The following is a 26075-nucleotide window of genomic DNA, read 5'->3' as shown; positions in this document are numbered from 1 at the left end:
ACTGGGGTTGCCACCAGTTTGGTTTTGACCTGAACAATTCCATTTTTCCAAGGCCATCCCCCCCAGCGCGTCTCCCACAAAGCCCATTTACCTGTCCCTCAGCATTTCCCTTTATCAGCCCTCCCCCCCCCAGCGTCCCCCCCACAAAGCCCTTTTCCATACCTGTCCCCCAGCATTTACCTTCGCCATACCTGTCCCCCAGCATTCCCTTCACCAGCCATCCCCCCCAGCGTGCCTCCAACAAAGCCCATTCCCATACCTGTCCCCCAGCATTTTCTTCACCAGTTGCCCAGTTCAAAACATTCTCTCCAGTTTAAAACACTGAGAAAACTGGACAGAAATCCAGCTAATTGCATCTAATAATGCAATAACCCCACTTCAGCATCATAATGTCAGGAATCGGCGACGCTCCCTACCTGGCGTGCGGCGGCGTCCTTCCTCCCGGCGCGGCGAATCCAAGATGGCGGCGCCCAGGGCTCCACGTGGGCGCAAGGACGCCGGCGCGATGACGTCACGCGCTATGGCGCCAAATTCAAACTTAAAAGAACGCCAGAGACCCAGGTTCAATGCCCGAGTATAGCTCAACATACCTATTGTGTTCCTGGGTCTCTAATATTCTTATCTGCTTCCTGTTGCTGTTTATTTGCCTGTTTCTGACCTTGAACCTTGCTGCCTGCCTTTAGTGACCTTTGCCTGAACCTGACCTCTCTATTGGATTATCCTGCATCTGTACTTCGCTCGGACTCGCTGGAAGCGGCCTTCCTCCTTGATCCTGACTTCACCTCTCCCGTGGGTGCCGGAGGCCCCCGCTGACATTATACTCGGGCCATGGATCCCGAGGAAGCGGTACCGGACGTCGGAAGAGCCCTTCGCGGGCTGGCGTCCCGTATGGAGGCGTATGAATCCCAGCAAGTCAGAATTGGGCAAGTACTTGATTCCATTTTGTCCCGTTTGCCCGTTACTCCCGCTGTCGCGGAAATTCCTCCTGCTGTGGTGGTTCCTCTGCCAGCGATGCCGCCAGCTCGTGAGCCACGAATACCTCCTCCTCCGCGCTACAGTGGCAATCCGCAGGCCTGCAGGGGATTCGTGACTCAATGCCAGATTCAGTTTGAGTTCCAACCTTCCCAATTCTCCTGTGAGCGAGCGAAGGTGGGCTACGTTATGTCTCGTCTGGAGGGCAAACCACTGGAATGGGCAACTTCTCTCTGGGAGAGTCAGTCACCCCTGACATTTGATGTGAAGGAATTTCTACTGATGTTCAGAACCATCTTTGATGCCCCTGGTCGGGTCACTACTGCCTCTTCACGCCTGCTGCAAATCCGCCAGGGCAGTCTCGGTGCCAGTGAGTATGCCATAGACTTTAGAACCCTCATGGCGGAAACTTCCTGGAATGAGGAGGCTTATAAGGCAGTCTTCTATCAAGGCCTATCGTCCCGTCTGAAGGATGACCTGGTATCCAGAGATCTACCTGACTCCCTTGAAGATTTGATTGCTCTCGCTATTAAGGTAGACACTCGCCTTAAGGAACATCAGGCTGATAAAGAGCGGAGTAAAAAATCTCATCCAGTCCTGGCTCCGCGCTTCCAGAACCCTATGATACCACCGTCTTCCCCGCAGTTTACCTCTTCCCCTTCGGAGGAACCCATGCAACTTGGGAAGGCTCGACTATCTGCACAAGAGAAGCTTCGGAGACGCCTTTCCGGCCTATGTCTATACTGCGGCGGACAATCCCACTTAGCGGTTTCCTGCCCTGTCAAGCTGGGGAATACTCCTGCTTCAAGTAAGACTATTGTTTCTTTTGCTGGTAGTATTGTTCCTAAGTCAGCGGAACAATCTCACCAATTTCATGTTCCTGTGCAGATCCGGTTGCCCTCCCAGGCAATTCCAGTCTCAGCCTTCCTTGATTCCGGAGCTGCAGGAAACTTTATGGACTTGGCATTCGCGAAAAAGGTTGGCATTTCCCTCTTTCCAGTGACTCCTCCTATTCGGGTCCTCGCCATCGATGACAGACCTCTCTCCACGGACACCATCACTTTAACCACCGGTGAACTATCTGTGCAGATTGTAGCACTACATCTAGAAAAGATGTCATTCCTGATCATTCCATGTCCTTCGTCTCCTGTTGTGCTGGGGTTGCCATGGCTACGACTCCATAACCCCTCCATTGACTGGTCATCGGGTCAAATCTCCCGTTGGAGTCAGTATTGCCAAAGACATTGTTTAATTCTTCAGCCACTCCAGCGGGTTACAGTCTCCTCTACGAGTCTTTCAGCTCTGCCCTCCGTCTACAGGGACTTCTCTGATGTCTTTTGTAAAAAATCAGCAGAGTTTCTTCCCCCGCATCGGCGGTATGACTGCCCTATTGATCTCCTTCCTGGAATCATGCCACCCCGTGGGCGGACCTATCCCTTATCCCCTGCAGAGACGGCTGCCATGAAGGAGTATATCTCTGAGAATCTCCAGCGTGGATTTATCCGTCCTTCTACCTCTCCAGCAGGAGCTGGCTTCTTTTTTGTCGAAAAGAAGGACGGTGGACTCCGCCCCTGTATTGACTACCGGGGTCTCAATAAAATAACTGTTAAGAACAGATACCCTTTACCCCTTATTTCAGAACTTTTTGACCAACTAAAAGGGGCCAAGATTTTCTCTAAGTTGGATCTCCGTGGGGCCTATAATCTCATCAGGATCCGAGAGGGCGATGAGTGGAAGACGGCTTTCAATACCCGTGATGGGCATTACGAGTACCTCGTGATGCCCTTCGGCCTCTGCAACGCTCCAGCCGTCTTCCAAGAGTTCGTAAACGATATTTTTCGGGACCTCCTGGGGAAGTCTGTTGTCGTGTACCTGGATGACATCCTTATCTTCTCTCAGGATTTGGAGACCCATCGCTCCCAAGTCAAAGAAGCCCTTTCTCGCCTTAGAGAAAATTCTCTTTTCGCCAAGTTGGAGAAATGCACTTTTGAAGTACCAAAGATCTCCTTCCTGGGCTACATTATCTCGTCTAGGGGCTTCGAAATGGATCCTGCCAAGGTATCTGCTATCCAGAAGTGGCCACTCCCCCAGAGTACTAAAGCAATCCAGAGGTTTATAGGATTTGCGAACTATTACCGCCAGTTCATTAAAGGCTTTTCTTCACGCATTGCTCCTATCCTTTCCCTCATCCGCAAAGGAGGGAGACCCAATTGTTGGCCTCCTGTGGCCCTTGAAGCCTTCCAGTCCCTGAAGGATGCCTTCATTTCGGCCTCTGTTCTTCGACACCCAGAGCCTCATCTACCCTTCTTTATTGAAGTCGACGCCTCTGATGTAGGAGCAGGTGCTATTCTTTCCCAGAGACATTCTGCAGATGGTAAGCTCCATCCATGTGCATACTTCTCCAAGAAGTTTTCCTCCGCCGAGCAGAATTACGACATTGGGAATCGTGAACTCCTGGCTGTCAAACTCGCCCTCGAGGAATGGCGACACCTCTTAGAGGGAGCATCTCATCCGGTCACGATCTATACCGATCATAAGAACCTAGAATTTCTACAGTCTCTAAAGAGACAGAATCCCCGTCAGGCGAGGTGGTCGCTTTTCTTCTCCCGTTTCCATTTTGTCCTGACGTATCGTCCTGGGACCAAGAATCGGAAGGCAGACGCCCTGTCCCGAAGTTTCTCCCCAGAGGATCGTCTACCTATAGAGCGAGAGCCTATCATTCCTCCATCCAGGATCATTGCCTCTGTATTGCCCCAATTCGCTGAACAAATATTGCTAAGCCAGTCTGCCGCTCCTCCAGATACTCCCATAGGGATGGCATTTGTACCTCCTGAGTTACGCCTTCCCATTCTCCAGCAGACTCATAGCTCCAAACAAGCTGGCCACCCTGGTTCTGAAAAAACTCTTGAACTTCTTCAACGCCTAGTTTGGTGGCCGACCATCCGCAAGGATGTCCGAGACTTTGTCGCAGCTTGTACTGTATGTGCCACCACTAAAGCCAGCCACTCTCGACCCTGCGGTCTTCTGCATCCATTGCCAGTACCCTCTCGCCCATGGACGCATTTGGGTATGGACTTTATTGTGGAGTTGCCGCCCTCCTGTGGTAACACTGTCATTTGGGTAGTGATAGACCGCTTCAGCAAGATGGCACACTTCGTACCCCTGAGGAAACTCCCCTCGGCTGTAGAACTGGCTCAACTCTTCATACAGCATATCTTTCGTTTGCATGGTTTCCCTGTGGAAATTGTCTCCGATAGGGGGTCTCAGTTTGTGTCCAGATTTTGGCGCTCCTTGTGCAAGTCTCTGGGAGTGTCTCTTCAGTTCTCCTCAGCCTATCACCCTCAGACCAATGGGGCAGCAGAGCGTGTAAACCAAGCTCTTGAACAATTTCTGCGAAACCATGTTTCCCTTTGCCAAGACGACTGGTCAGATTTACTCCCGTGGGCAGAATTCGCTCACAACAATGCCCGTCATTCCTCCACTGGAAGATCTCCTTTTTTGTCAGTGTATGGTCAACATCCTTTGGCCTTCCCTCAAGATTTTCTCCTCTCCAAAGTTCCCGCTGCAGATGACTTGGCGGCTCACATGTCTGTTATCTGGGCTGCCACCAAGTCTAATTTGGAGAAAAGTTCCCTGGTACACAAAACCTTCGCTGATCGTCGGAGGAAGCCTTCCCCTCCATACAAGGTTGGTGAAAAAGTTTGGCTTTCTTCCAAGAACATCCGCTTGAAGGTACCTTCTCCGAAACTGGGTCCCAAGTTCCTGGGTCCCTTCTCCATCTCTGAGGTGATCAATCCCGTGGCAGTCCGGCTACAACTTCCCCCAGAGATGCGGATTCCTAACGTGTTCCACGTCTCCTTGTTGAAACCAGTGGTGCTCAATCACTTCTCTTCTGCTCAGTCCCCTCCTTCTGCCGTCCTCGTGGATGGTCAGCAAGAGTACGAAGTTGAGAAGATTCTGGATTCTAGGCTCTCCAGGGGATCACTTCAATACCTCGTCCAATGGAAGGGATTCGGCCCTGAGGAATGCTCCTGGGAGAAAGACTCTGATGTACATGCTTCTCGTCTTGTGAAGGCATTCCATGGTCAATTTCCTCAGAAGCCTCGGCCTAGTGGTCCAGTGGCCCCCCGTGGGGGGGGGGGGTACTGTCAGGAATCGGCGACGCTCCCTACCTGGCGTGCGGCGGCGTCCTTCCTCCCGGCGCGGCGAATCCAAGATGGCGGCGCCCAGGGCTCCACGTGGGCCAAGGACGCCGGCGCGATGACGTCACGCGCTATGGCGCCAAATTCAAACTTAAAAGAACGCCAGAGACCCAGGTTCAATGCCCGAGTATAGCTCAACATACCTATTGTGTTCCTGGGTCTCTAATATTCTTATCTGCTTCCTGTTGCTGTTTATTTGCCTGTTTCTGACCTTGAACCTTGCTGCCTGCCTTTAGTGACCTTTGCCTGAACCTGACCTCTCTATTGGATTATCCTGCATCTGTACTTCGCTCGGACTCGCTGGAAGCGGCCTTCCTCCTTGATCCTGACTTCACCTCTCCCGTGGGTGCCGGAGGCCCCCGCTGACACATAATCCCTCTGATATCATTGTGACCACCTCTGATGTCATCATGCCCAAATCCAACACAACTGCCCCACCCTCAATGTCATCTGCCCCCTTGGTTTGGGTTTAGCCTCCGGCAAAGGCGGCATCCCTACCCCTGACTCCCAGCAAGAAGCCAGGCCACCCTACTGCTGCTACAATCCATAGTTAAATCCAGCAATCACTCACTGCAGGGAAGAGGCGGGACCGTGCCATCACTGGGTGGGGCTATGAAGCAAAGATCGGTGATTACCCAATCGCTGTGTCAATCTCAGTGAGTCCTGCCAAGTTTTTCTCATTTGGAAACCCAGGAAGGAGGTTTTGACCCGGACAAAACCAGACAGATGGCAAACCTAAATGTAGCGCAAGTCTGCAGTGATCAACAAGTGGTAGACATGTGAATGATATCAAAACTAGACAGAGAAGATCCAACCTCAGAATGGTAGGCCTACTAGAGGGCCGTGAACCAAACAAAGTCAGGGACTGGTTATAAAACATACTGGGCCGCAACCTGTAACCGATTTACTTTTATTCAGGACGAGGCATCTCTGCAGGGAAATCTGGACTAATCATGCCTAGAAACTGTCTTGCCACCTTACAGTCGCCAATAACCAAAGGAAGGTAGAATTTGCCAATTTTTTACTGTACTATCACACCTTCCAACTTGTCTACTTACATTGTTGGCTAGTACTGGGCATTAATAGCCAAGCCTTGTAAGTGGAGGCAGTGTGAGCCGCTTCAGTGGAAGCCCTGGCTAATCATATGGGGCAGATTGTGCTTTCCCAGCAATTACAATGAAAAAGTTAATAAAAGAGATACAACCCCTTCAAAGGACAGTATACCTGCTTCATGGTTGCCAAATAAATTTGGAGACATCTGGGGTATATTGTATTTTGTGAAAATAGCAAGTCAGGATATCAAAATAGACCTACAAATTGGTCCAACTGAACATCTGCCAATGCTAATGGATGGCAAGGAGAAAATGCAATGTAAGCTGTAACCCACAGAGCTTGCAATTCCATTCCTCATTCATGTGTTAATGCTATGACTGTTCAGGGTGCAGAGACATGGAAAAGCAAATGGGAGGTCATTGAATTCTCCCCACCTGCTTATTAGATGTCCACACCCTAAACATCTAATAAGCTTTCTCCACCATCTGATCCAAGGAAGAGCTCTACCCCGAAATACTGTTTGCCTGTGTTTATTAGGCAGCAATAACTGAACCAAACAACTTTTGCATTTCCTTTGCAGTGTTACCCCTTATTGCCCCATCTTGTAGCAGTGATCCCCAACCAATGGCTTGTGCTTACCCCCCCCCCCCCTTTGGTGTTGCTCCCAGTGGCCTCAGAGTAGGTGCCCATTTTTACATTTCTGACATGGGGGTATGTTTTGGAAGCATAGAGACTGTAGTCTCCTGTAGGCTAGCAGTCCCCATGGGGCTATCAAATAGCCAATTACGGCCTTTATTTTACGTTTCGCTCCTATACACTCGGAGCTTTCTCAAGGACTTGAGAAAGCTCCGAGTGTATAGGAGCGAAACGTGCGTCGGGCGTTAGGGGGGAATGAGCGGGTGTTGATGTGGGGCTCGGTGACTGGAAGGGCGGGTTGAACGGGTTGCACGAGTGATGTGCATTTTAACAAGCGGGGGTGCTGCAATCTAGAAATAAGAGACTGGGCTGAAACACAGGGTTACCTACACTTTACTTAGGGTTGTTGGATACCCAAATTACTTTATGATAGCCTTTTGTTAAACAGAAAATCGTACTTTTTACCTAATCATAACGGGGTTAAATCCCCTAGTTGGCTAAACAGTGATATTAGATCACAAAGTATCTAGATTTTCGTTCTCTTTTTTGGCAACAATTTTGCTACAATAGTATACATGGCTGGGAGAGTGGAAGCATAATGGCTACTCTGTAAGCTGAAACTTTGTAGCGAGCCTAAGGAGATGGGCAGCCTCATATTGTGTTACAGTTCTCTTTGGAGTTGCATTTCACCTTACGCGTTTTTAATGGGGTTTTGTCCGTGACAAATTATATCTTTTTAAAATCTAGTAATAAAAGTTAAGTCTTAATTTTCCTACCAATCCTGATTAATAAAACTACCTGACAATTATTTTTCGTTGAGGGTTTACGGTGCAGTGCTCTGAAGTCTACAATAGGAATAACCCTTTGCGAGTATATTCCTGTTTCTCCCTCTCCTGTTTCATAATTTTACTTCAGTTGCACGTTACCCCCATACTCTCATTATTTTCATATACAGTTAGTGTGGACGGTGCTAGCTCTCCCCAATTTTTCCAAGAGAAAAGTAGTTTGAACACAAAGGGTGAGTGTATGTATTTTCTTAACTATGCATCTAACAAGCCTCCATCACCGGTACTTTCATTGTCATGCTCATCTGTTAGTCCTTAATTGCAATGTGCAATTTACATATTTCAGTCTCTTACCAGGTTAATCACAGGGCAGCACAAACGGCACTCTATACAGCAGGAGGGCAGCGAACAGCATAAGTACCAGCTCACTTCACCAAGTTCAAATGAATCCCAACAGATCCATCAAGCTGCTGAGACCTACAACTTCTGACATCCCCTGCAAACCTTGTATTTTGTGAGGATGACATTCTACTTTTGGACCCGGGGTGCATAGCAATCGTTCTCTTCTTTGCGTTCGCTTTCCTCTGGGAAGCAATTAAACTTCAGTCCCTAAACATTGGAAAGCAAAATGGCGCCCACACCTACCTTCTTCTGTCACGATGGCGCCTCTACCCCTGAAAGCAACCCAAAAGGGGTGCATCCCACTCACAACCAAGAATAAGAAATGACAGCAGTAATGACAACAAAATATAAAAAATAACACAATAAATACTTCCTCCAACTTTTTAGTCAGGTCTTATCTTTTACCCATTGCCTATAAATAGACCTGCCCATTCAGTCTCACCTCTGTTGGGTTCAAAGGAACTTTTGGTGTCGCCGTTTCTGTGCACCTACAATTGAACAGCAAAGCTACAGTTTTTATATCCCAGATTTCTATAATAGAGTAAACATGTGGCTACACTTGGATTGCCAGATTGCATTGGTGAGACAAAGTGGCTCATTGGATGTGGGATCATACAGTTCTTAGTTAGTCAATGACATCATACATAGGGTAATAGATATGATTGGCCAACTTGCATTTTCCATTTAGTGAATGATCCCTCTGTGCCCTACACAAATGATGGTCATGTAGAGTAGACATGCCTGTCAGGTCTGGAATGAGATTCCAAATAGGCCCTGGCATTCTAACCACACAGAAGCCCACAGAGCTCCCCACTAGCCCAATAAATAGTCACTGTCTATGGCATCTCACAGAATCCACAGATTGCCAGTGTGGGTCTGATGCCTGTGATTGATATTTTGCAGGGTTTTAACCCAAAGATGTTATTTTTTTACCTCTTTAAGTGCTATCAAATGTAGGATTGACGGCGTCTGCATAAAATGACCTTAGTGTCATTGCCATAGCTTGTCACTTTGATCTATTCCACCCATTTTTTTTCATGTAACATGACATAACATTGGAAGGAGTACAGTGGTCAGAAACACCCTTGCCTGTCTGCAACCATTTTTTATTCTTTTGACAGGGGAAATGCTGTGGGGACCATGACAAGACCTTAACGCTTTCCCGTCTGACAAGACAGAAATGACTTCACCGCCAAGGAAGCTGCGTAGTATTAGGTTCTGCGCTTTTGTGTACATGGCCTGGAGCATTACTGTGGCAAATGAGAAAAGGGTTTAAGTCTCATTCGTCTAAATCTAAAGCCTATAGCAGGACAAAGCTGATGAGAGATATTTGGTTTCTGCATTTACCTATGGCTGTTCAACTATCGCAGATCGATTAATTCACAGGCATTATTTGGAGCTCAAACTTTTTTACTTCACCCCTCACCTGGTCACCGTTTCCCTGCAATTTGCACCCAAAAATCCTCAGAAAAAAGACAGTGGGCAGAACTTGAAGCGCAACTGAGGGTATAGCCATGATGTGAAGGTGCCCTGAAAATATGAAATTGCTGGGTTGGTGTCTCTGCTGTCAGTTAGCCATACTTATCCCTCTTTAGGCAATAAAAACGGACTATTTCCTTGTAAGCAGTTTTTTTTCTTATGTTAAACGATGGCCATGAAATCAGCCTCTCAGGGCACTCCCAAAGTGAATTTTGGCATGAAAAATCCATCCTGCCTGTGTTCTGACAAGCTGATCCCATGCACACACATAAAGGTGCAGAAGGCAGTAGGTTGGCTTTTCTCCAGGGTTGGACTGGGGAGTGAATGGCCCACTCGGGCTGCCACCCCAGGCCCCCCCCCCAATCATGTATACCTCTAACTTACCTGGGCAGGATCGGGGGAGGCAGGTGGAGCGCCAATGCATCCTGGCGGGGATCAGATCTGGGTTGGAGGGCCCCACTGGGTTTTTTCCTGGTTTCCCACAGGCCCAGTACGACCCTGCTATTCTCTCCGTACGTATATATGCCAGCAGAGAAAATAAATTGTGTGCCATTATACGCTTCCTGTATTTAGTTATCCTTTGGGTTGCTGACTTTCTGTCTAGCCAAGTGCCTGAATTGACAGTATAAAAATGCAAATATCTAAACATTTATCAGATGTTGCTGGCTTTTGTGGGATACTGAAGGTTGTACTTCAATAGGAGCTGAAGAACTACAGATGTAATGGCCTTTATTACAGAATGGAATAAATAAATTTAATTTATAAACTAAATTTTAAGCTACAACCCCCGTCATCTAGGCCGAAGAATCTAGGTATTTTTTCATGAATCTTATTTTAATACATGTCAAATTCCCAAACCTCTAAGTAAATATATTACTCGCCATGATGAATAACATAACCCTAGGAACCTGGGGGGGCGGATATACATTAGTGATATACATTATTATTACAAACATAGCATATAAGGAGCAGGAAAATGTGAATAAAAAAGAATGAAACATACACAGCAGCTTTCTAACCAACGGAAACAAAAAGGATTAATTAATAAGAAGCTCAGAAAAAACTCAGTAGAAAAATAAATGTTGTATACTCATATATATATTTATATATAAAGGTATCTATTATATGTAACAAAACAAACATCAGCATTGCAACTGTACGGTGCATGTCACTTCCTCTTTTTTGTGTTCATTTTTAAGATCCCATCCACATATTTTTTAAAAAAAGGGGGTTGTTGAACTGATTATTTAATATATGGAATGTCGGTGAGAGTGTAGCACTTTTACATCGCTTTCTGGGCAATAGAAGAGGAATGCTGGAAGCACTGTACTCCCTCTGCTGGAAGGAAAGCATACTGCAGCTGTGAGCCTTTACATTAAAGAATGTTGTTCTCAAAGGGGCATTTAACCCTTTAGGTTCCATTAGACTGTCAATCCTATGTGGTGCAGCACGTTCCAAGATGGCTAACATGCATATGGTTAAACCTTACTTTATTATTTTCCATTTGTTTTTTTCAAATGGACATGTTAAGGGGTAAATGTAAAATCTTCCTTCAATATACCTTCAATAGACTTTTAAATTCTACCTTCCACAAGAAAGGTCTCATTCCGATGATCTTGCTCATCTCTTCCAGAAGATTTTATGCCTCCATGAGGCAGTGCCCAGTGGCCCTGGTGACACAAAAATCTGAAAGTATGTTTTAAAGGGCATTAGCACATAGGGCAGGGGTGGGCAAACTACTGCCCGCAGGCCACATCCGGCCCCTTGGCCTTTTTAATCCGGCCCGCCGCCGACGCCAAGTCTCATCACGTGAGACTTGGTGTCAATGGAGGGCCAGAATTAAACAGACTAAGGGGGCGTAACGCTGGCCTGGCCCTGCCCGCCCTGGCCCGGTCTGGCCCGGGGGTAAGTAAATGTGGCCCGTGAGCCAAAAAGTTTGCCCACCCCTGACATAGGGCATTCTGGGAGTTATTTTGCCCACTGTGTTTTTACTTGCTAAAAATGCAGCATGAAAATGCCCCAAATTGGCTTTGCTTGTCAGTACCAGCCTCAAAATGTGGCAGCGTTACATTTTTATTCTTATCTGGTCTTTTCCATTTATAACCATAATTAGCAGTATACTTAAAAACATGTCTTCCTTCCTTTTTTATGTCATGTCCCAGGGTTAAGAGTACCTCCACTTTATTTAGCCTTCTGGCTTCCAGACACCACTTGTCACCTCACTTTTCTCAAGTGAAAACAAAGCAAAAGTTCATTTTATTTTTCCTTATGAAAGGTGACAAGTGGGGACTGAAATATTGGGCTACTAATGAATAAAAAAGGTTTTGTTTCATTACTAAGTCCTGCTGAGAGCTATGCTTTTGAACTTTATGGACTATAGTTACTAGCACCCTTGCAGTGAGATTTGTAACTACTGTACCCTCTATTTCCCATGTATCAGATCTAGAGCCTTCCTAAACTTCCTAACTTCACTGCATGGTTTAAAACAAAACAGATAATTTCTGTAGTGTATTTGATTGGTCACTTATAGGAACAACTGGTTTTGTATCTAAATGTTATGCAGATGCTGCATCCTTTTTAGCAGCCAATGGGCAATGTTGATGGGAAATAAACATCTTTTTTTTCCCTCCAAAGAATCTCATTTAGGCATAAAAGTCCATTTTGTCCTGTTATCACTTCTGTGTGTGTCCAGTGGCTGTAACAGGAGAGTAGTCCAGTGTCTCTGTCTCAGCCTTTTTGTGGGGTGGAAGCCATTTTGTTTCCCCTTCAGTTTGTTGTATGCAGTGTATATTTAGAGAGCAGAAAGTCCCACAAATATATTCAGGACCTCTCCTTGCCTGAAAGGTCCTTAGTTTTCATCTGAAAAGAACGATGCGTGGATGAGCCCTGGGCTGGCACAACCCCCAGGGGGAGTATAGCTGTCCCCCTCTGACAGTTCTGAGAGCTCCCCATATTCACTGTTGTAAAATGTCTGGCCCCCAGTGTGGGGTGGGTATGAAGCCTGACTCCTGTGGAACGGGGATGAGTGTTCTGGTGTCATGTCCTTGTTTCTCCGAGACCCTTTACTGCTGAGGAAGGGAAGAAGAAAGTATAATTATCAGCCTGTTCACACAATAGGAAGGGAAAATTTAGGTTCAGTAAACACTTCCCCACACACTCAGTAAAAACAGAAAATAAAAAAAAAAGCAGGAAATAAATGTTACACTCTTATAGTACAAAAAATGCTGGAAGCTGGAGTATTCTGGAAGGAACATGCAGTCCAGATTCTTGTAGGATTAGGCCAACAAATGGTGGGGTGGGTTTCAGGGGCAGAAAAATAGGTCATTACAAATTTATCAGAAAATACATTGCCGGTAAATTTGTAATACCAGGCTGGAGAAATACTCACTGGGTGGCAACCCTAAGGGCAGGAAGAACATTTACATTGTCCTAAACAATGGCGGCTACACATACACATCCGCACAGTTTCCATATGCGTACAATCACTGCTGGTTGCACCATGTCCATCAGTACCTGTGTCCTCCTTCCGTTCTGTGTTCTTTCTCTATCCTTTCCAGCTCTTCTGATGCCAGCACCATCCCACTGTCTGTTTGACTGTCCTGTTTGGCAGAAAAACATAGTAAGATGAGCCTATAGTGGCTGTTGAATTCCCTGTACTTTATCCCATAGTATGGTGAGAAAGAAAATGGCCATTGCCAATCAGAGTTTGCCCAAGGAAAGCCAGATTCAAATTCACTGAGTGCCTCACAATTGCATTCAGTTCACAATAAAGTGCAAGTGCAACTTGACATAATTTTGCCATTTTGATAATTTTTGACATAATTTCGTCAGAATTGTGTTAACTACCCCTGGCAACTGCAGGATTAGGGAAACTTTCTACAGTAAGTAAGTAAAAAAAATGGCAATTGCGTCCGTATTGGACGTTTAAATGACCACTTATGTATTTTAGACTGACCTTTCCCTGTTTTTAGCATAAAACATTTTACAATAGGTAAAATAGGTAAATGCCCCCATTTCTCAGGAGGACATCCAGTCTGGGAACTGCTGGGAGGGACTATAATACAGAATAAAGGAACAGGAAATTTTCATAAATTTTCCCTGTTAAACTAATTTTGTAGCATAGATATTAACAGTTTAATTTTTTCATTTATTATTTGGTTTAATTTATTTCATTTATTTTCCCTTTGCTTTGATAACACATGCACTGTTTGTTGCTCAGGCTGCATGTTTAGCCTTGCCACATAAGCAAGTGTCTTTCTGGCAGCTTCTTCATAAGCTCCTCCCTACTTACCAGTGCCCAGCCAAGGTACCTGGGCACCCTAGGCAACCCGGCCGGCCACCTCTCCCCCCTTGCATGCACGTTGGCCTAGGAGGAGTGGTTGGCGACAGAAAAGTTACTTCTGGCCCAGCCATCTCATATAGTCCTACGGAGTTATAGTCCCGTAAAAAGGGTTGATTGAGTCATAGCCAATTGCTTATATTATTGTAATGCAGCCAGCAAAACAAGATGTAAATGGCACTTTTCCATAGTAGGAAAGCACGAGTGAGAAATTTGCAAGGCATTATTGACAAACAGCATACTTAAATAACTTGCAGTAAGAAAATAATGTAGCTTGAGTTAAGACTCTAATAAAGATACAGTGAATATCTGTAGTAATAAGTCAAATCAACTAGACTAAAAGTTCATTTTTTGAATTGAGAAAGTCAATGGCAAAATGTATTCAAGAAAAACACAACAAGTCCAGTTGATTTGACTTATTACTACAGATATTATAACCTGAGAATCTTCACAGATACAGTAAATACTCAAATTCTTTGTAAAACCAGTGGGTAACATACTGGAGAAAAATGAAAGAGCAGAACAACCCACTAAGATCTCAATCCCCTTTGCCCCCATACAGAAGATAACAATATAACCAGTCATTTCAAAATCTCAGTTTTTTTTTAATCAAGAAGAACATATTTCATTTTATTTTTAGAATGCTTGGGATTTAATACTGGTTATGTTTTAACATCCATTTTTTTAAAGGCTGAACTTACTTGGTGACCTTTATAAGTCATGCTGGCCATGGGATACTCCTCAAACGTTTTGAGCTGTGAAGGGCAGCGGATTTGGTTACCCCCAGTGAAACAACCGGGAAATGATACACAGTTATAGTATCTGCAAAAAGGAAGCATTGTTATTAGGGCGAGGCCAACCCACAGCCAATCACATCACTTGCTACTGCTCAATTACTCAAATATGAACACAGTTAAGCAGGGATGCTGTATGTCTTTAGTTTTTGGATCTGGATAAAAAACAAGTTTTCATCAAAACTCCATAAAACTACCATTATGCATGAGGAGGGCCCATTTTCTGTAATATAATATTGGGACTTGCCAGTAGCCAATATTATAATGAAAATATAGGCTTACTGTGATCCATACATGGGTGATCAGAATGATACCAAACATGGTCTCATGTTCCAGCCCCCCAGAAATAATTCCTCCTAACTGGCAGGTATAGGCTGGCCATATTAGGAAGCCTGTGATCTCATCCTAACTAATATGCAGAGGGGATATGGATCCTTTCCTATAATCCATATTTTTCTCATAGCTGCTCCCCCACAGATTTCTTTCTTTGATCAACTGATCAGAGAAACCAATTGCCCCAGCTTCCTTGCCCAAATAATCTTATATGCCAGTGATACTTTACAATGCCTCTTGTTGCATATCAAATGTTGTTAGTGTTAACCCATTACAGATTTAATCCTTTACAATGCCAGAGCAATACTGCGCTGCCTCTAAAATTCAGTGATTTACAATGACTTGTTTTTCACCACTAGATGGTGATGTTTAATAACAGTTGTAAAACTAAATACTTTGTTGCTGAGATATTTTGTTAGCTGACTTTTTACTGTTTCAGAGACAATCTAACCTAAATATGTTATTTAACTTTCTCTTTCTTAAATACCGTAAAGTTAGAAAAAATATTCTATGTGAGTATTACAGAACACAATCATGTAGACGAGGTGCAAACTTTGCAACTCTACATTATGTTTTTATTATATTTTTCTGAACATGGCAAGTGTCAAAATAAAAGTTGTTGTATATTTAGTTGTGACAAGTGACATCACTAAGAAATGATTATAACTGATGACATCACTCATTACCATGATGCATATGCTATATGTATATATTTTACCTACCCATTCAATGCATTGTGCATACCTGATGCATGTAACAAGCTCATGCTCACCTTACAGCTAGATTGTGGCAGTGCAGCCTCATGTCACACTCTTCCTCATCGGAGATATGCTGAGGGTATATGGGGGCTTGGAAGGTTTCCATATCTTCAGAGCTTTGTGAGTCATTCAGAGGGATATAGTCTTTTCCTTCCTGTCAAACAACATGATGTATCAATTCTGAATAATGAACATTAGTGATTGCCCTACTGGCCACGGCTGCAGATTAAAGCTGATTCTTTTTATAATTAATTGTATGTACAGAAAATGAACTGTGGTGTAATTAATCGTGACTGTGCTGTGAATATTTAAGGTTACATCTTTTTTTAGAAAGGTGATTATAAAGGCAGAGGAGTTTTTATGTAAAGCTAGAGAGCATTGTTAGTGTGCATTTAGGAATGATGATAATAACATGGGGACAGCTGAGATTTTTGTTGGGTACAAAGAGGTCAATGTATGCAAAAAAAAAAAAAAGACAAACTAAAATGAAGGATGAAAAGGGCATTGCAGCAAGGAGTAAAATAAATCAGAAGTTATTTTTTTAATTATGTAGATAGCAAAAAAATGAAACAAGAACGGGGTACTTTTTGTCTGTTTACACAATTGAGCACCCTGTTATGGTTTTCATTTTAATAGACTAATTACTAATAATTTAACCATTGATGGGTGGTTGACAATATTATAATATGAGAAAGTAAACAAAGGTCCAGGACAAGACGGTATTCATAATTGCCAAACCACTTTATTTTCCATGATTTTTTGATGTCTGGCATAGTGGCAAAAGATTTGCTAATGTGGTACAATTATTCAATAAGGCATCACATTATCAGAATGGAAATTATAGGCCTGTTTGGCACCAGTGGTAGAAAAGCTTGTGGAGGGGGTAATAAGTGATAAGATACTGCAATATGGTGGAATATTGATATATACCAATACTATAAGTTTGTGGCAGCATGATTTTATGCATAACAGATCTTGCCAGACAAATTGAATTGTCTTCTAGAAAGAGGTGAACAGAAACCTAGACAGTGCCACATAAAAGACAACAGATTAAATTAAGACTTTTTGGACTGAAACATATTATTTGCCCTTGGACAAAGAACTGGCTGAAGGATAGATTACAAAGAGTCATGGTAAATTGAGCATTCTCTAATTGACATGAACAGTGAGTTTTTGACTCTTCATCCCACAGCCCACTTTACCTGTTGTACGTTTTCCTGAAGAAGGTCACCAAGGATCTCTACCAGGTCAGTAAATGTTGGGCGTTCCTTGGGATCCCCATGCCAGCAACTCAGCATGATTCGGTAACTGCACAGAAAGTTTTGTTAAAATATGCATGGTCAAGACTTTTCTACTAGAATGCAGATGAATAACAAGTAATGTCCTGTCACTGTATAATGTAAGTGTGATATCCTACATTTCATCGGTTGCCACGGGTTTCTGCCACAGTGTAATTTTTGCACTGTGTTGATAAATGAGCCCCAGCGTGACAAAGAAATAATAAATACTTACATTTCAGCTGTAGCATATTCTGGTGCCCGCATACGTGTGCCCTCCTTTAGCCGCTGGCAAAACTCTTCATTAATTTGGACTCCAGGGTAAGGAGAAGCCCCTAAAAATAAACATATTTTAATTTAGTATAGTTACTGAGACCCAAAGTAACAGAAAATGTTGAAAACTGGGATCCGAGATGTTGAAAACTATTCATTAAACATTAAAGTGGATTCCCACACAAAAACTGATTTAATAAATGTACTATATATATATATATATACAGTATATATATATATATATATATATATATATATACACACATTAATCCAAAATTTCCAAATGATTTTAACATTATCTGTAAAATATCTGGTATGGAAAAAAGTTTTTATCTGTCTCTTACTATTCCCTCCTCTCCTTTACTGACTGCTCATCAAGCAGGGGAATTGGGGGAATTTACAATATGTAGTAGTTATAAGTTTGTGAAGATTCTCGTTCATCCAGGTCATGATTTATCTGTAGTAATTAGTCAAATCAACTGAACTTGCTGGGTTTTCCTTGAAGATGTTTTGCCAGTCATCCGACTGGCTTTCTCAGTTCAGAATTCAGTTTTCTGAATGGAGAAAGCCAGTTGAATGTGGTGAAATGTCCAGTTGATTTGACTTATTACTACAGATGTAGTAGTGATAAATCTAAAGCAAGTGGAATTGCTCTGTAATCTTGAAAAGTTTCACCACCTTTCTTAAGAGCTTTTTCACTTCAAATGTTTTAATCCACTTATCCTAAAATGGAACATGGAAAGGCATGTTTAATAAAATTTGAATTTTCTAACTAACAAACACATTTTCCTGTATTTTCAGCATATTTTTTTAAAAAAAAAACATCAATCAGAAACTCAATCATGTCAAACTGTGCACCAAAAAGAATCTTAGTTGCACTAAAATTGCATTCTACTACTCATTTTCTACAAAATCTAATTTTCTTTGGAAAGTTGAATTTGCAAATACCTTGACAAAATACACCTCTCATTGACTTGTCAAGTTTTAGCTGCCAAATTTTTCAATTTGAGTTTGAGATTGTTTCAACTGATACAAATTCAGGGATTGGAAAACTAGAATTAGTAAATAATTTACACATTTTTCACTGTGACTTACAAAAAACACTCAAATTTTAATAAACCACCCTTTCTCTAAGACCATTTCAGTCTGTAAAGCAATTAAACTCACCCAGTGAGAAGATTTCCCACAGCAGTACCCCAAAGGACCAAACATCACTCTGAGTTGTGTACACCTTATCAAAAATGCTCTCTGGTGCCATCCACTTCAGCGGCAGGCGTGCCTTTAAGGAAATAAAGCAACTATAAATACAAGGCTTCAATGCACACATAGTACATTCTGATTTTTAAATTTCTAGTACTTTCAAATTTATAATACTTTTAAACCATTTTCCAAAAGAGTTCTGCACAGTAACCAAAAATCTCTGAACTGAAATTAAAATAAAGGGAGGGGGGTACTGTGACATGACTTGGGAGACTAGGTCATCTAGGTTTGCTTCCTCTCACAGTTTAAAGGAACAGTAACAAAAAAATTCAAGTGTATAAAAGAAATTCCAATATAATGTACTGTTGCCCTGCACTGGTACACCTGGTGTGTTTGTCTCAGAAACCCTACTATAATTTATATATACCCCGCTGCGTAGCCCCGGGGGCAGCCATTCCTGCACTGGTACAGCTGGGGTGTTTGCTACAGAAACCCTACTATAGTTTATATAAATACCCCGCTGTGTATCCCCGGGGGCAGCCATTCCTACACGGGTACAGCTGGGGTGTTTGCTACAGAAACCCTACTATAGTTTATATAAATACCCCGCTGTGTAGCCCCGGGGGCAGACGTTCAAAGGAGAAAAGGCACAGGCACTTAGCAGATAACAGATGAAACACTATTGTATTCTACAGAGTTTATCCGTCATCTGCTATGTAACTTGCGCCTTTTCACCTTTTTTCTAGCTTGAATGGCTGCCACTGTGGCTAACAGCAGATTATTAATATAAACTATAGTAGTGTCACTGTAGCAAATACATAAATTTAACCACTGCAGGGCAACAGTACATTATATTTCATTTGCTTTAAAAAGATTTCATTTTTGGTGTTACTGTTTCTTTAAGTACTAGAAGTACTAAATTTCTTTTCAATGTTGATAGCTCATGATTTTGTTGATATGTGAACTTTGGCTAAAAGGATTGTGGCCATTATTTACATCTTTGTTTTGTGAGATGAAACTACCATTGGTTACTGAATCAATAATAATTTCCCAGACACCCTTCAACTAACTAAATAATAATAATAAGCCCACATGACCTTAGGTTGCTGAGTCTGTCCTACCGCTAAATGGAAACCAACTCCTTCCCCCTGGTGCAACTCACCCCCTCAATCAAACTAAGCTATGGGCTCCAGTATGGGGATGAGCCTGGGTCATGTTAGCCCTTCTCCAAGCCCCTGCTCACAGGAATCAGTCCAGTTGGCAGCATACACCTATATGAGCCGCCAATTAGCCATGAAGGATGTGATGTATCTGATTTTAAATAAGTCAGATCACCAGTTGCAATTCACAAAGTTGTTAGGTCACTTGTAGATGATGGTGTAATTAAATTATTCCCTGTATACATGTGAGACTGGGGGGAGCAATGGGAGTAGAATTTACAGCTTTACAACAAAAGTCGCCTACATTTCCCATAAACTGCCCCAATTAAAGCCTACTGATACTCACACTTCCTTTGCGGACATAGTCAGGGTCTTTGTAAATATCTCTAGCCAGACCAAAGTCACAGATTTTCACCACATTGTTCTCTGAGAGCAGGATATTCCGAGCCGCCAGATCTCTGTGAATACACTAAAAGCAAAGGAATAGGTGTTAGAAGCACCACAGAAGAGAGTTTGGTGAAATTGTCATTATTATTTCTGTATGTGACCTTTAAAAGTTTTTGTGAAAAAAATAAGTTAAACCACAGGAAAACGTTTTTTTATCATTTAGCTTTCACTTGGTATAATGTCTTTAAAAATACTAAAATGAAATGTCTAGCTGGTTGTTTATTAACATTTAGGGGCCCATTTACTTACTCACGAACGGGCCGAATGCGTCCGATTGCGTTTTTTTCGTAATGATCGGTATTTTGCGATTTTTTCAGAAAATTATCGCGACTTTTTCGTTACCAATACGATTTTTGCGGAAAAACGCGAGTTTTTCGTAGCCATTCCGAAAGTTGCGATTTTTTCGTAGCGTTAAAACTTGCGCGAAAAGTTGCGCTTTTTTCGTAGTTTTGCGCAAGTTTTAACACTACGAAAAAATCGCAACTTTTTGCGCAAGTTTTAACGCTACGAAAAAATCGCAACTTTCGGAATGGCTACGAAAAACTCGCGTTTTTTCGCGCAAATCGTATTGGTAACGAAAAAGTCGCGATAATTTCCGAAAAGTCGTAAAGGCGCCGAAAAAATCGCAAAAAATACGAAAAAGTCGCAAAATGTTCGTTTTTCAATCGAAATTTTTCCAATTCGGTCGGAATTCGTGTCTTAGTAAATCAGCCCCATACAGTTTATAATATACAGGGTTTAGACAGCTATTGTCTTAAAAAATAAAGTAATGTAATAAAAAGTTTGTTACTGGTCTAACTACCTATAATACATTAACAACAAATCACCAGCAAGCATTTACTGGTCACATGAATATAATTGGTTACTGCACCTGGACATAAGGGGGTACACTTCTTTATCATATTTGATATTTGGGAGTAAATACCTCATGTACCCTTCTGCCTTTGGTCATATTCCAGTTAGACTGACTGTCAGTACTGTAAAATGGATATGCCCACACCACTGGTGAAGTTGGATGTGTGTGCACAATTGGGTTTGATCTGCAGAACGGTGTTGCTAAACTCAAATTTTGACTCCAAATTCTTACCATGATTCAAGTTTTTTTGAGCAAAAACTCACAAATTTGAATTAAAGTTTAAAAAATTTGTATTTTAGTTGTTTATTAGGTGCAAAAAGTTGAAAAACTCTATGTAAACTCTATGTAAAAATTCAGCATCTAGTAATGTTTTAATATTGCAGGGAAACAGAAAATCATTTTTAAAAATTAGAATTAATTTGGAGCTTTCTGGACAACCACTTTCTGGATAATGGATCCCACACCATTACATAGAGGGGGCCACTGTTTTTGCCGTTTTTTGTTTTAAAGTCTGATATTACCTTCCGTGAAGCAAGGAACTCCATCCCACGGGCCACCTGAAAGCTATAACAGATCAGATCTTCCATAGTTAAAGGACTCTGCCATAAATCTTTCACTGTTGGAATAATAAGTAAATTGAATTAATATTTTGAAACAAACAATAATCTTATGTTATTTACAAACAGATTTGTATCACTTATTCATATGTTGTTCAAGAATATTCTGTGGATTTTTCTACAACATTTTGTTATATTAAATTGTAGTAATTCAATTTGCATGAGAAAATTAGAAAGAAGCATTACGAAACAAGACTAATATATTGTTAGTTATACACAGAAAGCTGTACAAAGTGGATATTTATCCCCCAGTTAATATGGATATAAGAGACCCATGCATGCCAGTATGCACTGTGCAGAGTAAATATGTAATGCAAGAGATGAGCCTCACACTCTGGCGTCCTTTGGTTCTTAGTCATCCGCAGTCTGCTAAAAAGGGCTCCTTCATTGATTCCTTCTCTGCTCCTCCTGTCTGCTATCACTGCTTCAACCATTGATTGGACCTCACTGCGAGCCCGAGGCGATCTCTCCTGTGACGAGGTTAAAGTAGGTGGATATATCACAGTTGGATCAAATTTACATTATTCTTATCCATTGCAGTATGTATGCTCATGTTAAAAAAGGGGAGTATTTTTCCTGGTAAAATTCATATAAAAAATAAAGTATTGTTATAAAGTGATCAGTTCTGCAGCCTTACCTGTTGGCCCGTGCGTATAGCATACACGCTATGGCCACCATTCTGTTGTTTCAATCATTCATTCTGGCTCCTCTACACTTTCTTATATGCTGACACACCATGCATTGGCTGACACTTACATAGTTACATAGGGTTAAAAAAAGACCAGAGTCCATCAAGTTCCTATACTGACCTATCTGTACAATCACATACATAAACTACACATTCAAACATCAATACTAACTGTAGATTTTAGTATAACAATAGCCTTGGATACTATGCTTGTTCAAGAACTCATCCAGGCCCCTCTTAAAGGCATTAACAGAATCTGCCATTACAACATCACTAGGAAGGGCATTCCACAACCTCACTGCCCTCACCGTGAAAAACCACCTACGCTGCTTCAAATGGAAGCTCCGTTCCTCTAAACTAAAGGGGTGACCTCTGGTGCGCTGATCATTTTTATGGAAAAAAGAACACCCCCTATCTGCCTATAATCCCCTCTAATGTACTTGTACAGAGTAATCACGTTTCCAGAGAAAACAACCCCAACCTCGACAGTCTAATCTCATATCTTAAATCTTCCATCCCCTTTACCAGTTTAGACACTGTATCAGCAAATGAAATTTTTAAACCTGCCTGAACCAACCAGTATCTATAGTACATGGATATCAGAGAGGATGCAAAGAAACTTGATTTTGTACATGTTTTTCTGTGAGTGTATGGACAGTTTAAAAATTTATTACAGGGATAAAAATGTATTCTCATTTGTTAACAGGAGTATCTGGTTCAACGTATAATCCCTGTCTAAATAAATTATTGCGACGTGGACTAAAACCCATCTTTTCTGGCTTGGGAGAGTGAAAAAATCCCATGGCTACTGTATATCTTCAAACAATCCTACTCTCATTACCAAAAATACTTCAAAGAATAAGAAAAATGAGGATTTCATTTGGCTCAATAAAGCACCAAGAATACAAAACTGGCATATAACATCCTCTAAATTTAAAGAGGGCCTCAGCTTAATGCCCTACTTATATGCTATACTGACACTACATGGCATGTAAAATTTTCTGTTAAAATAGTTAAAATACTAAATAAAGATATAGAAAAATGAAATGTATGATTGTAGAATCCTGATATATTCTTTATTCATGTATGGGATCCCTTATCCGGAAACCCATTATCCAGAAAGTTCCAAATTACGGAAAGGCCATCTCTCATAAACTCCATTATAACCAAATAATTCCAATTTTTAAAAATGTTACTGGGGGCAGAACAGCCCTATTGGGTTTATTTAATGGTTAAATGATTCCCTTTTCTCTGTAATAATAAAACAGTACCTGTACTTGATCCCAACTAAGATATAATTACCCCTTATTGGGGGCAGAACAGCCCTATTGGGTTTATTTAATGGTTAAATGATTCCCTTTTCTCTGTAATAATAAAACAGTACCTGTACTTGATCCCAACTAAGATATAATTACCCCTTATTGGGGGCAGAACAGCCCTATTGGGTTTATTTAATGGTTAAATGATTCCCTTTTCTCTGTAATAATAAAACAGTACCTGTACTTGATCCCAACTAAGATATAATTAACCCTTATTGGGGGCAGAACAGCCCTATTGGGTTTATTTAATGGTTAAATGATTCCCTTTTCTCTGTAATAATAAAACAGTACCTGTACTTGATCCCAACTAAGATATAATTACCCCTTATTGGGGCTGAACAGCCCTATTGGGTTTATTTAATGGTTAAATGATTCCCTTTTCTCTGTAATAATAAAACAGTACCTGTACTTGATCCCAACTAAGATATAATTACCCCTTATTGGGGGCAGAACAGCCCTATTGGGTTTATTTAATGGTTAAATGATTCCCTTTTCTCTGTAATAATAAAACAGTACCTGTACTTGATCCCAACTAATATATAATTAATCCTTACTGGGGGCAAAACAATCCTATTGGGTTTATTCAACATTTGAATGATTTTTAGCAGACTTAAGTTATTGAGATCCAAATTACGGAAAGATCCCTTATCCAGAAAACCCCTGGTCCCGAGTATTCTAGATAACAGGTCCCATACCTGTACTTCTATTGTCCTTAGTACTTTAATAGCAACATAAAAATACATAAAAGAAAAGAAAAATGTTTCAACTAAATAGAGTCAGAGGATAAATATAATGGCCCCGTTACTTACGCGGTAGGGAATAAATCCGTCTCGTTTGGTTCGTAAATAATTTGAGAGATTCCCATATTTACAAAATTCTACTATTACCATCAAGGGTCCTAAATAAAAACAAATTAGGCCAGTAAATGACAAAGGATAATATGCCAATTTTAAAGACATCTGGAAATGATGCAGAAAAGCATTGTACAATTTATTCCACAGATATGAAAAGAATGATGAGCAAGTCATGCCAGATTAAGGACTCATTGTATTCTCTAAGGACAGTACAAACAGGACTACATTGAAACAGCGAATGTTACTGAGACACAACATGCAGCACTTCATCAGCGTTCAGCATTTCAATGGGTTCATATACTGTCTCTATAGAGTAGAATCGGGAACAAAGGGAAAACTAATTATGTGTAAGAACCCTTAATGGATGTACTGCATCCTTCTGTTCTGAAAAATCCTTTTGTTGTGAAAAATGTACAACTTCTCTATCAAACTTATCTGTCAAAATGTCAAATCCTGTTTTCAACGGATTGCAAATGATGAGCTCAGTGATAGACAGGCACTCACCATTGGATTTGGTGCATGCACCCAGTAAGTTTACTACATTAAGATGGTTTCCAATGTGAATGAGAATCTTCAGTTCAGACATTAGCGCTTTGTGCTCACTGGCAGTGGCTCCCTCTGAAAGACATAAAATTACAACATCACTTCCAAATACACCATACCATTCTATGACGGCACTAGTGAAAATGTTCCTGCCATTTTCAAATGAAACTACCTTGGTACAAAGGTTATGTCTTACACTATGTAATTCTCTGAAGCCCTAAGAGACCACGGCCATGTGCATTACATAGTGTGCTCTTTACTATGAACTTATAGTGGCCACAGGATCTATATATTCTCTACAGTCAAATTCATAAAGTACGGTAGGTGTATATCACGCATTAACTAGATCATCTGCTACTTGGAAGAAACTTCAGCTCATCCAAAGGTTAAACAGTCTGTGGGTATGTTCCTAACATAAAATAATACCAGTAGAAAAGTTCTGAAATCTGGACCATGTTCAGAATTGGAGGAAGAGGAACGAGCCACCCCATCACTATTACTCTCTCTGGGTTGTCCATAGCATATTGTGGCCAAAGTTGGAAAGTGCCAATAATATGAACTTTCAACAAAAAATTAATAATATGCATTCTTAGATCACAATGGGATCAAAAAGCTTATTAAACAGAATATATACATTATATATATAATGCATATGTAATTCAAAGCAACATGCAAGCATATTCTAAAACCTTTGCAAACAAATTTTCTTCTTAAAATTTGAGAAATAAATGTTTTATAAGTTACCTTTCAGCATTTTCACTGCTACGGTTTCACAGCTGCTGCTTTTACTCATCCCAAAAGCAGAGGCCTCCACCACTTTACCAAACGCTCCATGGCCCAGGACTTTTCCTACAACATAAAGTTATCAAGTTAAATCTTTATCAGCCCCAAAATGCCTGACCTCATTTTTCTGTGTCAGTGGTTCTATTGTATGCTGGCCCCTATTTTTGTTTCCCAAGTAAGCATTCATAGTGCTTTCATATCATGCTAGTCAAACCAATTAGTAAATTAGTTGCTACTAAACAGGGCTCGAGCAGAATAACTCTTTGTGGATTTATTTTATCAAATATAACAGAAAAAAAGTGAAT

The 26075-nt window shown here is 41.6% G+C and overlaps 1 protein-coding gene across 2 annotated transcripts in view; it reads right to left on the bottom strand.

Moving 5' to 3' along the window:
- Window positions 1-10609: 10609 nt before the first annotated feature.
- The window catches only part of flt4 (fms related tyrosine kinase 4), a 115962-nt gene continuing 100496 nt past the window's right edge, over window positions 10610-26075 (bottom strand). The window contains exons 18-30 of one of the 2 annotated variants that reach the window (XM_012959739.2): window positions 25732-25836; window positions 24949-25062; window positions 24400-24488; window positions 21915-22053; window positions 21488-21582; window positions 20010-20132; window positions 18471-18582; window positions 17266-17365; window positions 16956-17061; window positions 15768-15907; window positions 14570-14690; window positions 13043-13128; window positions 10610-12594 (exon numbers count right to left, since the gene is read on the bottom strand). In XM_012959739.2, the coding sequence (XP_012815193.1) occupies window positions 12378-12594; window positions 13043-13128; window positions 14570-14690; window positions 15768-15907; window positions 16956-17061; window positions 17266-17365; window positions 18471-18582; window positions 20010-20132; window positions 21488-21582; window positions 21915-22053; window positions 24400-24488; window positions 24949-25062; window positions 25732-25836 (1547 nt within the window). In that variant the 3' untranslated portion in view covers window positions 10610-12377. Of the gene's footprint in view, window positions 12598-13042; window positions 13129-14569; window positions 14691-15767; window positions 15908-16955; window positions 17062-17265; window positions 17366-18470; window positions 18583-20009; window positions 20133-21487; window positions 21583-21914; window positions 22054-24399; window positions 24489-24948; window positions 25063-25731; window positions 25837-26075 lie in introns of both variants that reach the window. The other variant, XM_012959737.2, reaches the window with a different exon arrangement.

Source organism: Xenopus tropicalis, chromosome 3, assembly GCF_000004195.4.
Source record: "Xenopus tropicalis strain Nigerian chromosome 3, UCB_Xtro_10.0, whole genome shotgun sequence".
In the NCBI taxonomy this organism is placed as follows: domain Eukaryota; kingdom Metazoa; phylum Chordata; class Amphibia; order Anura; family Pipidae; genus Xenopus; species Xenopus tropicalis.
Note: the sequence above shows the minus strand (reverse complement) of the source record. Positions and strands in the feature narration are given on the sequence as shown.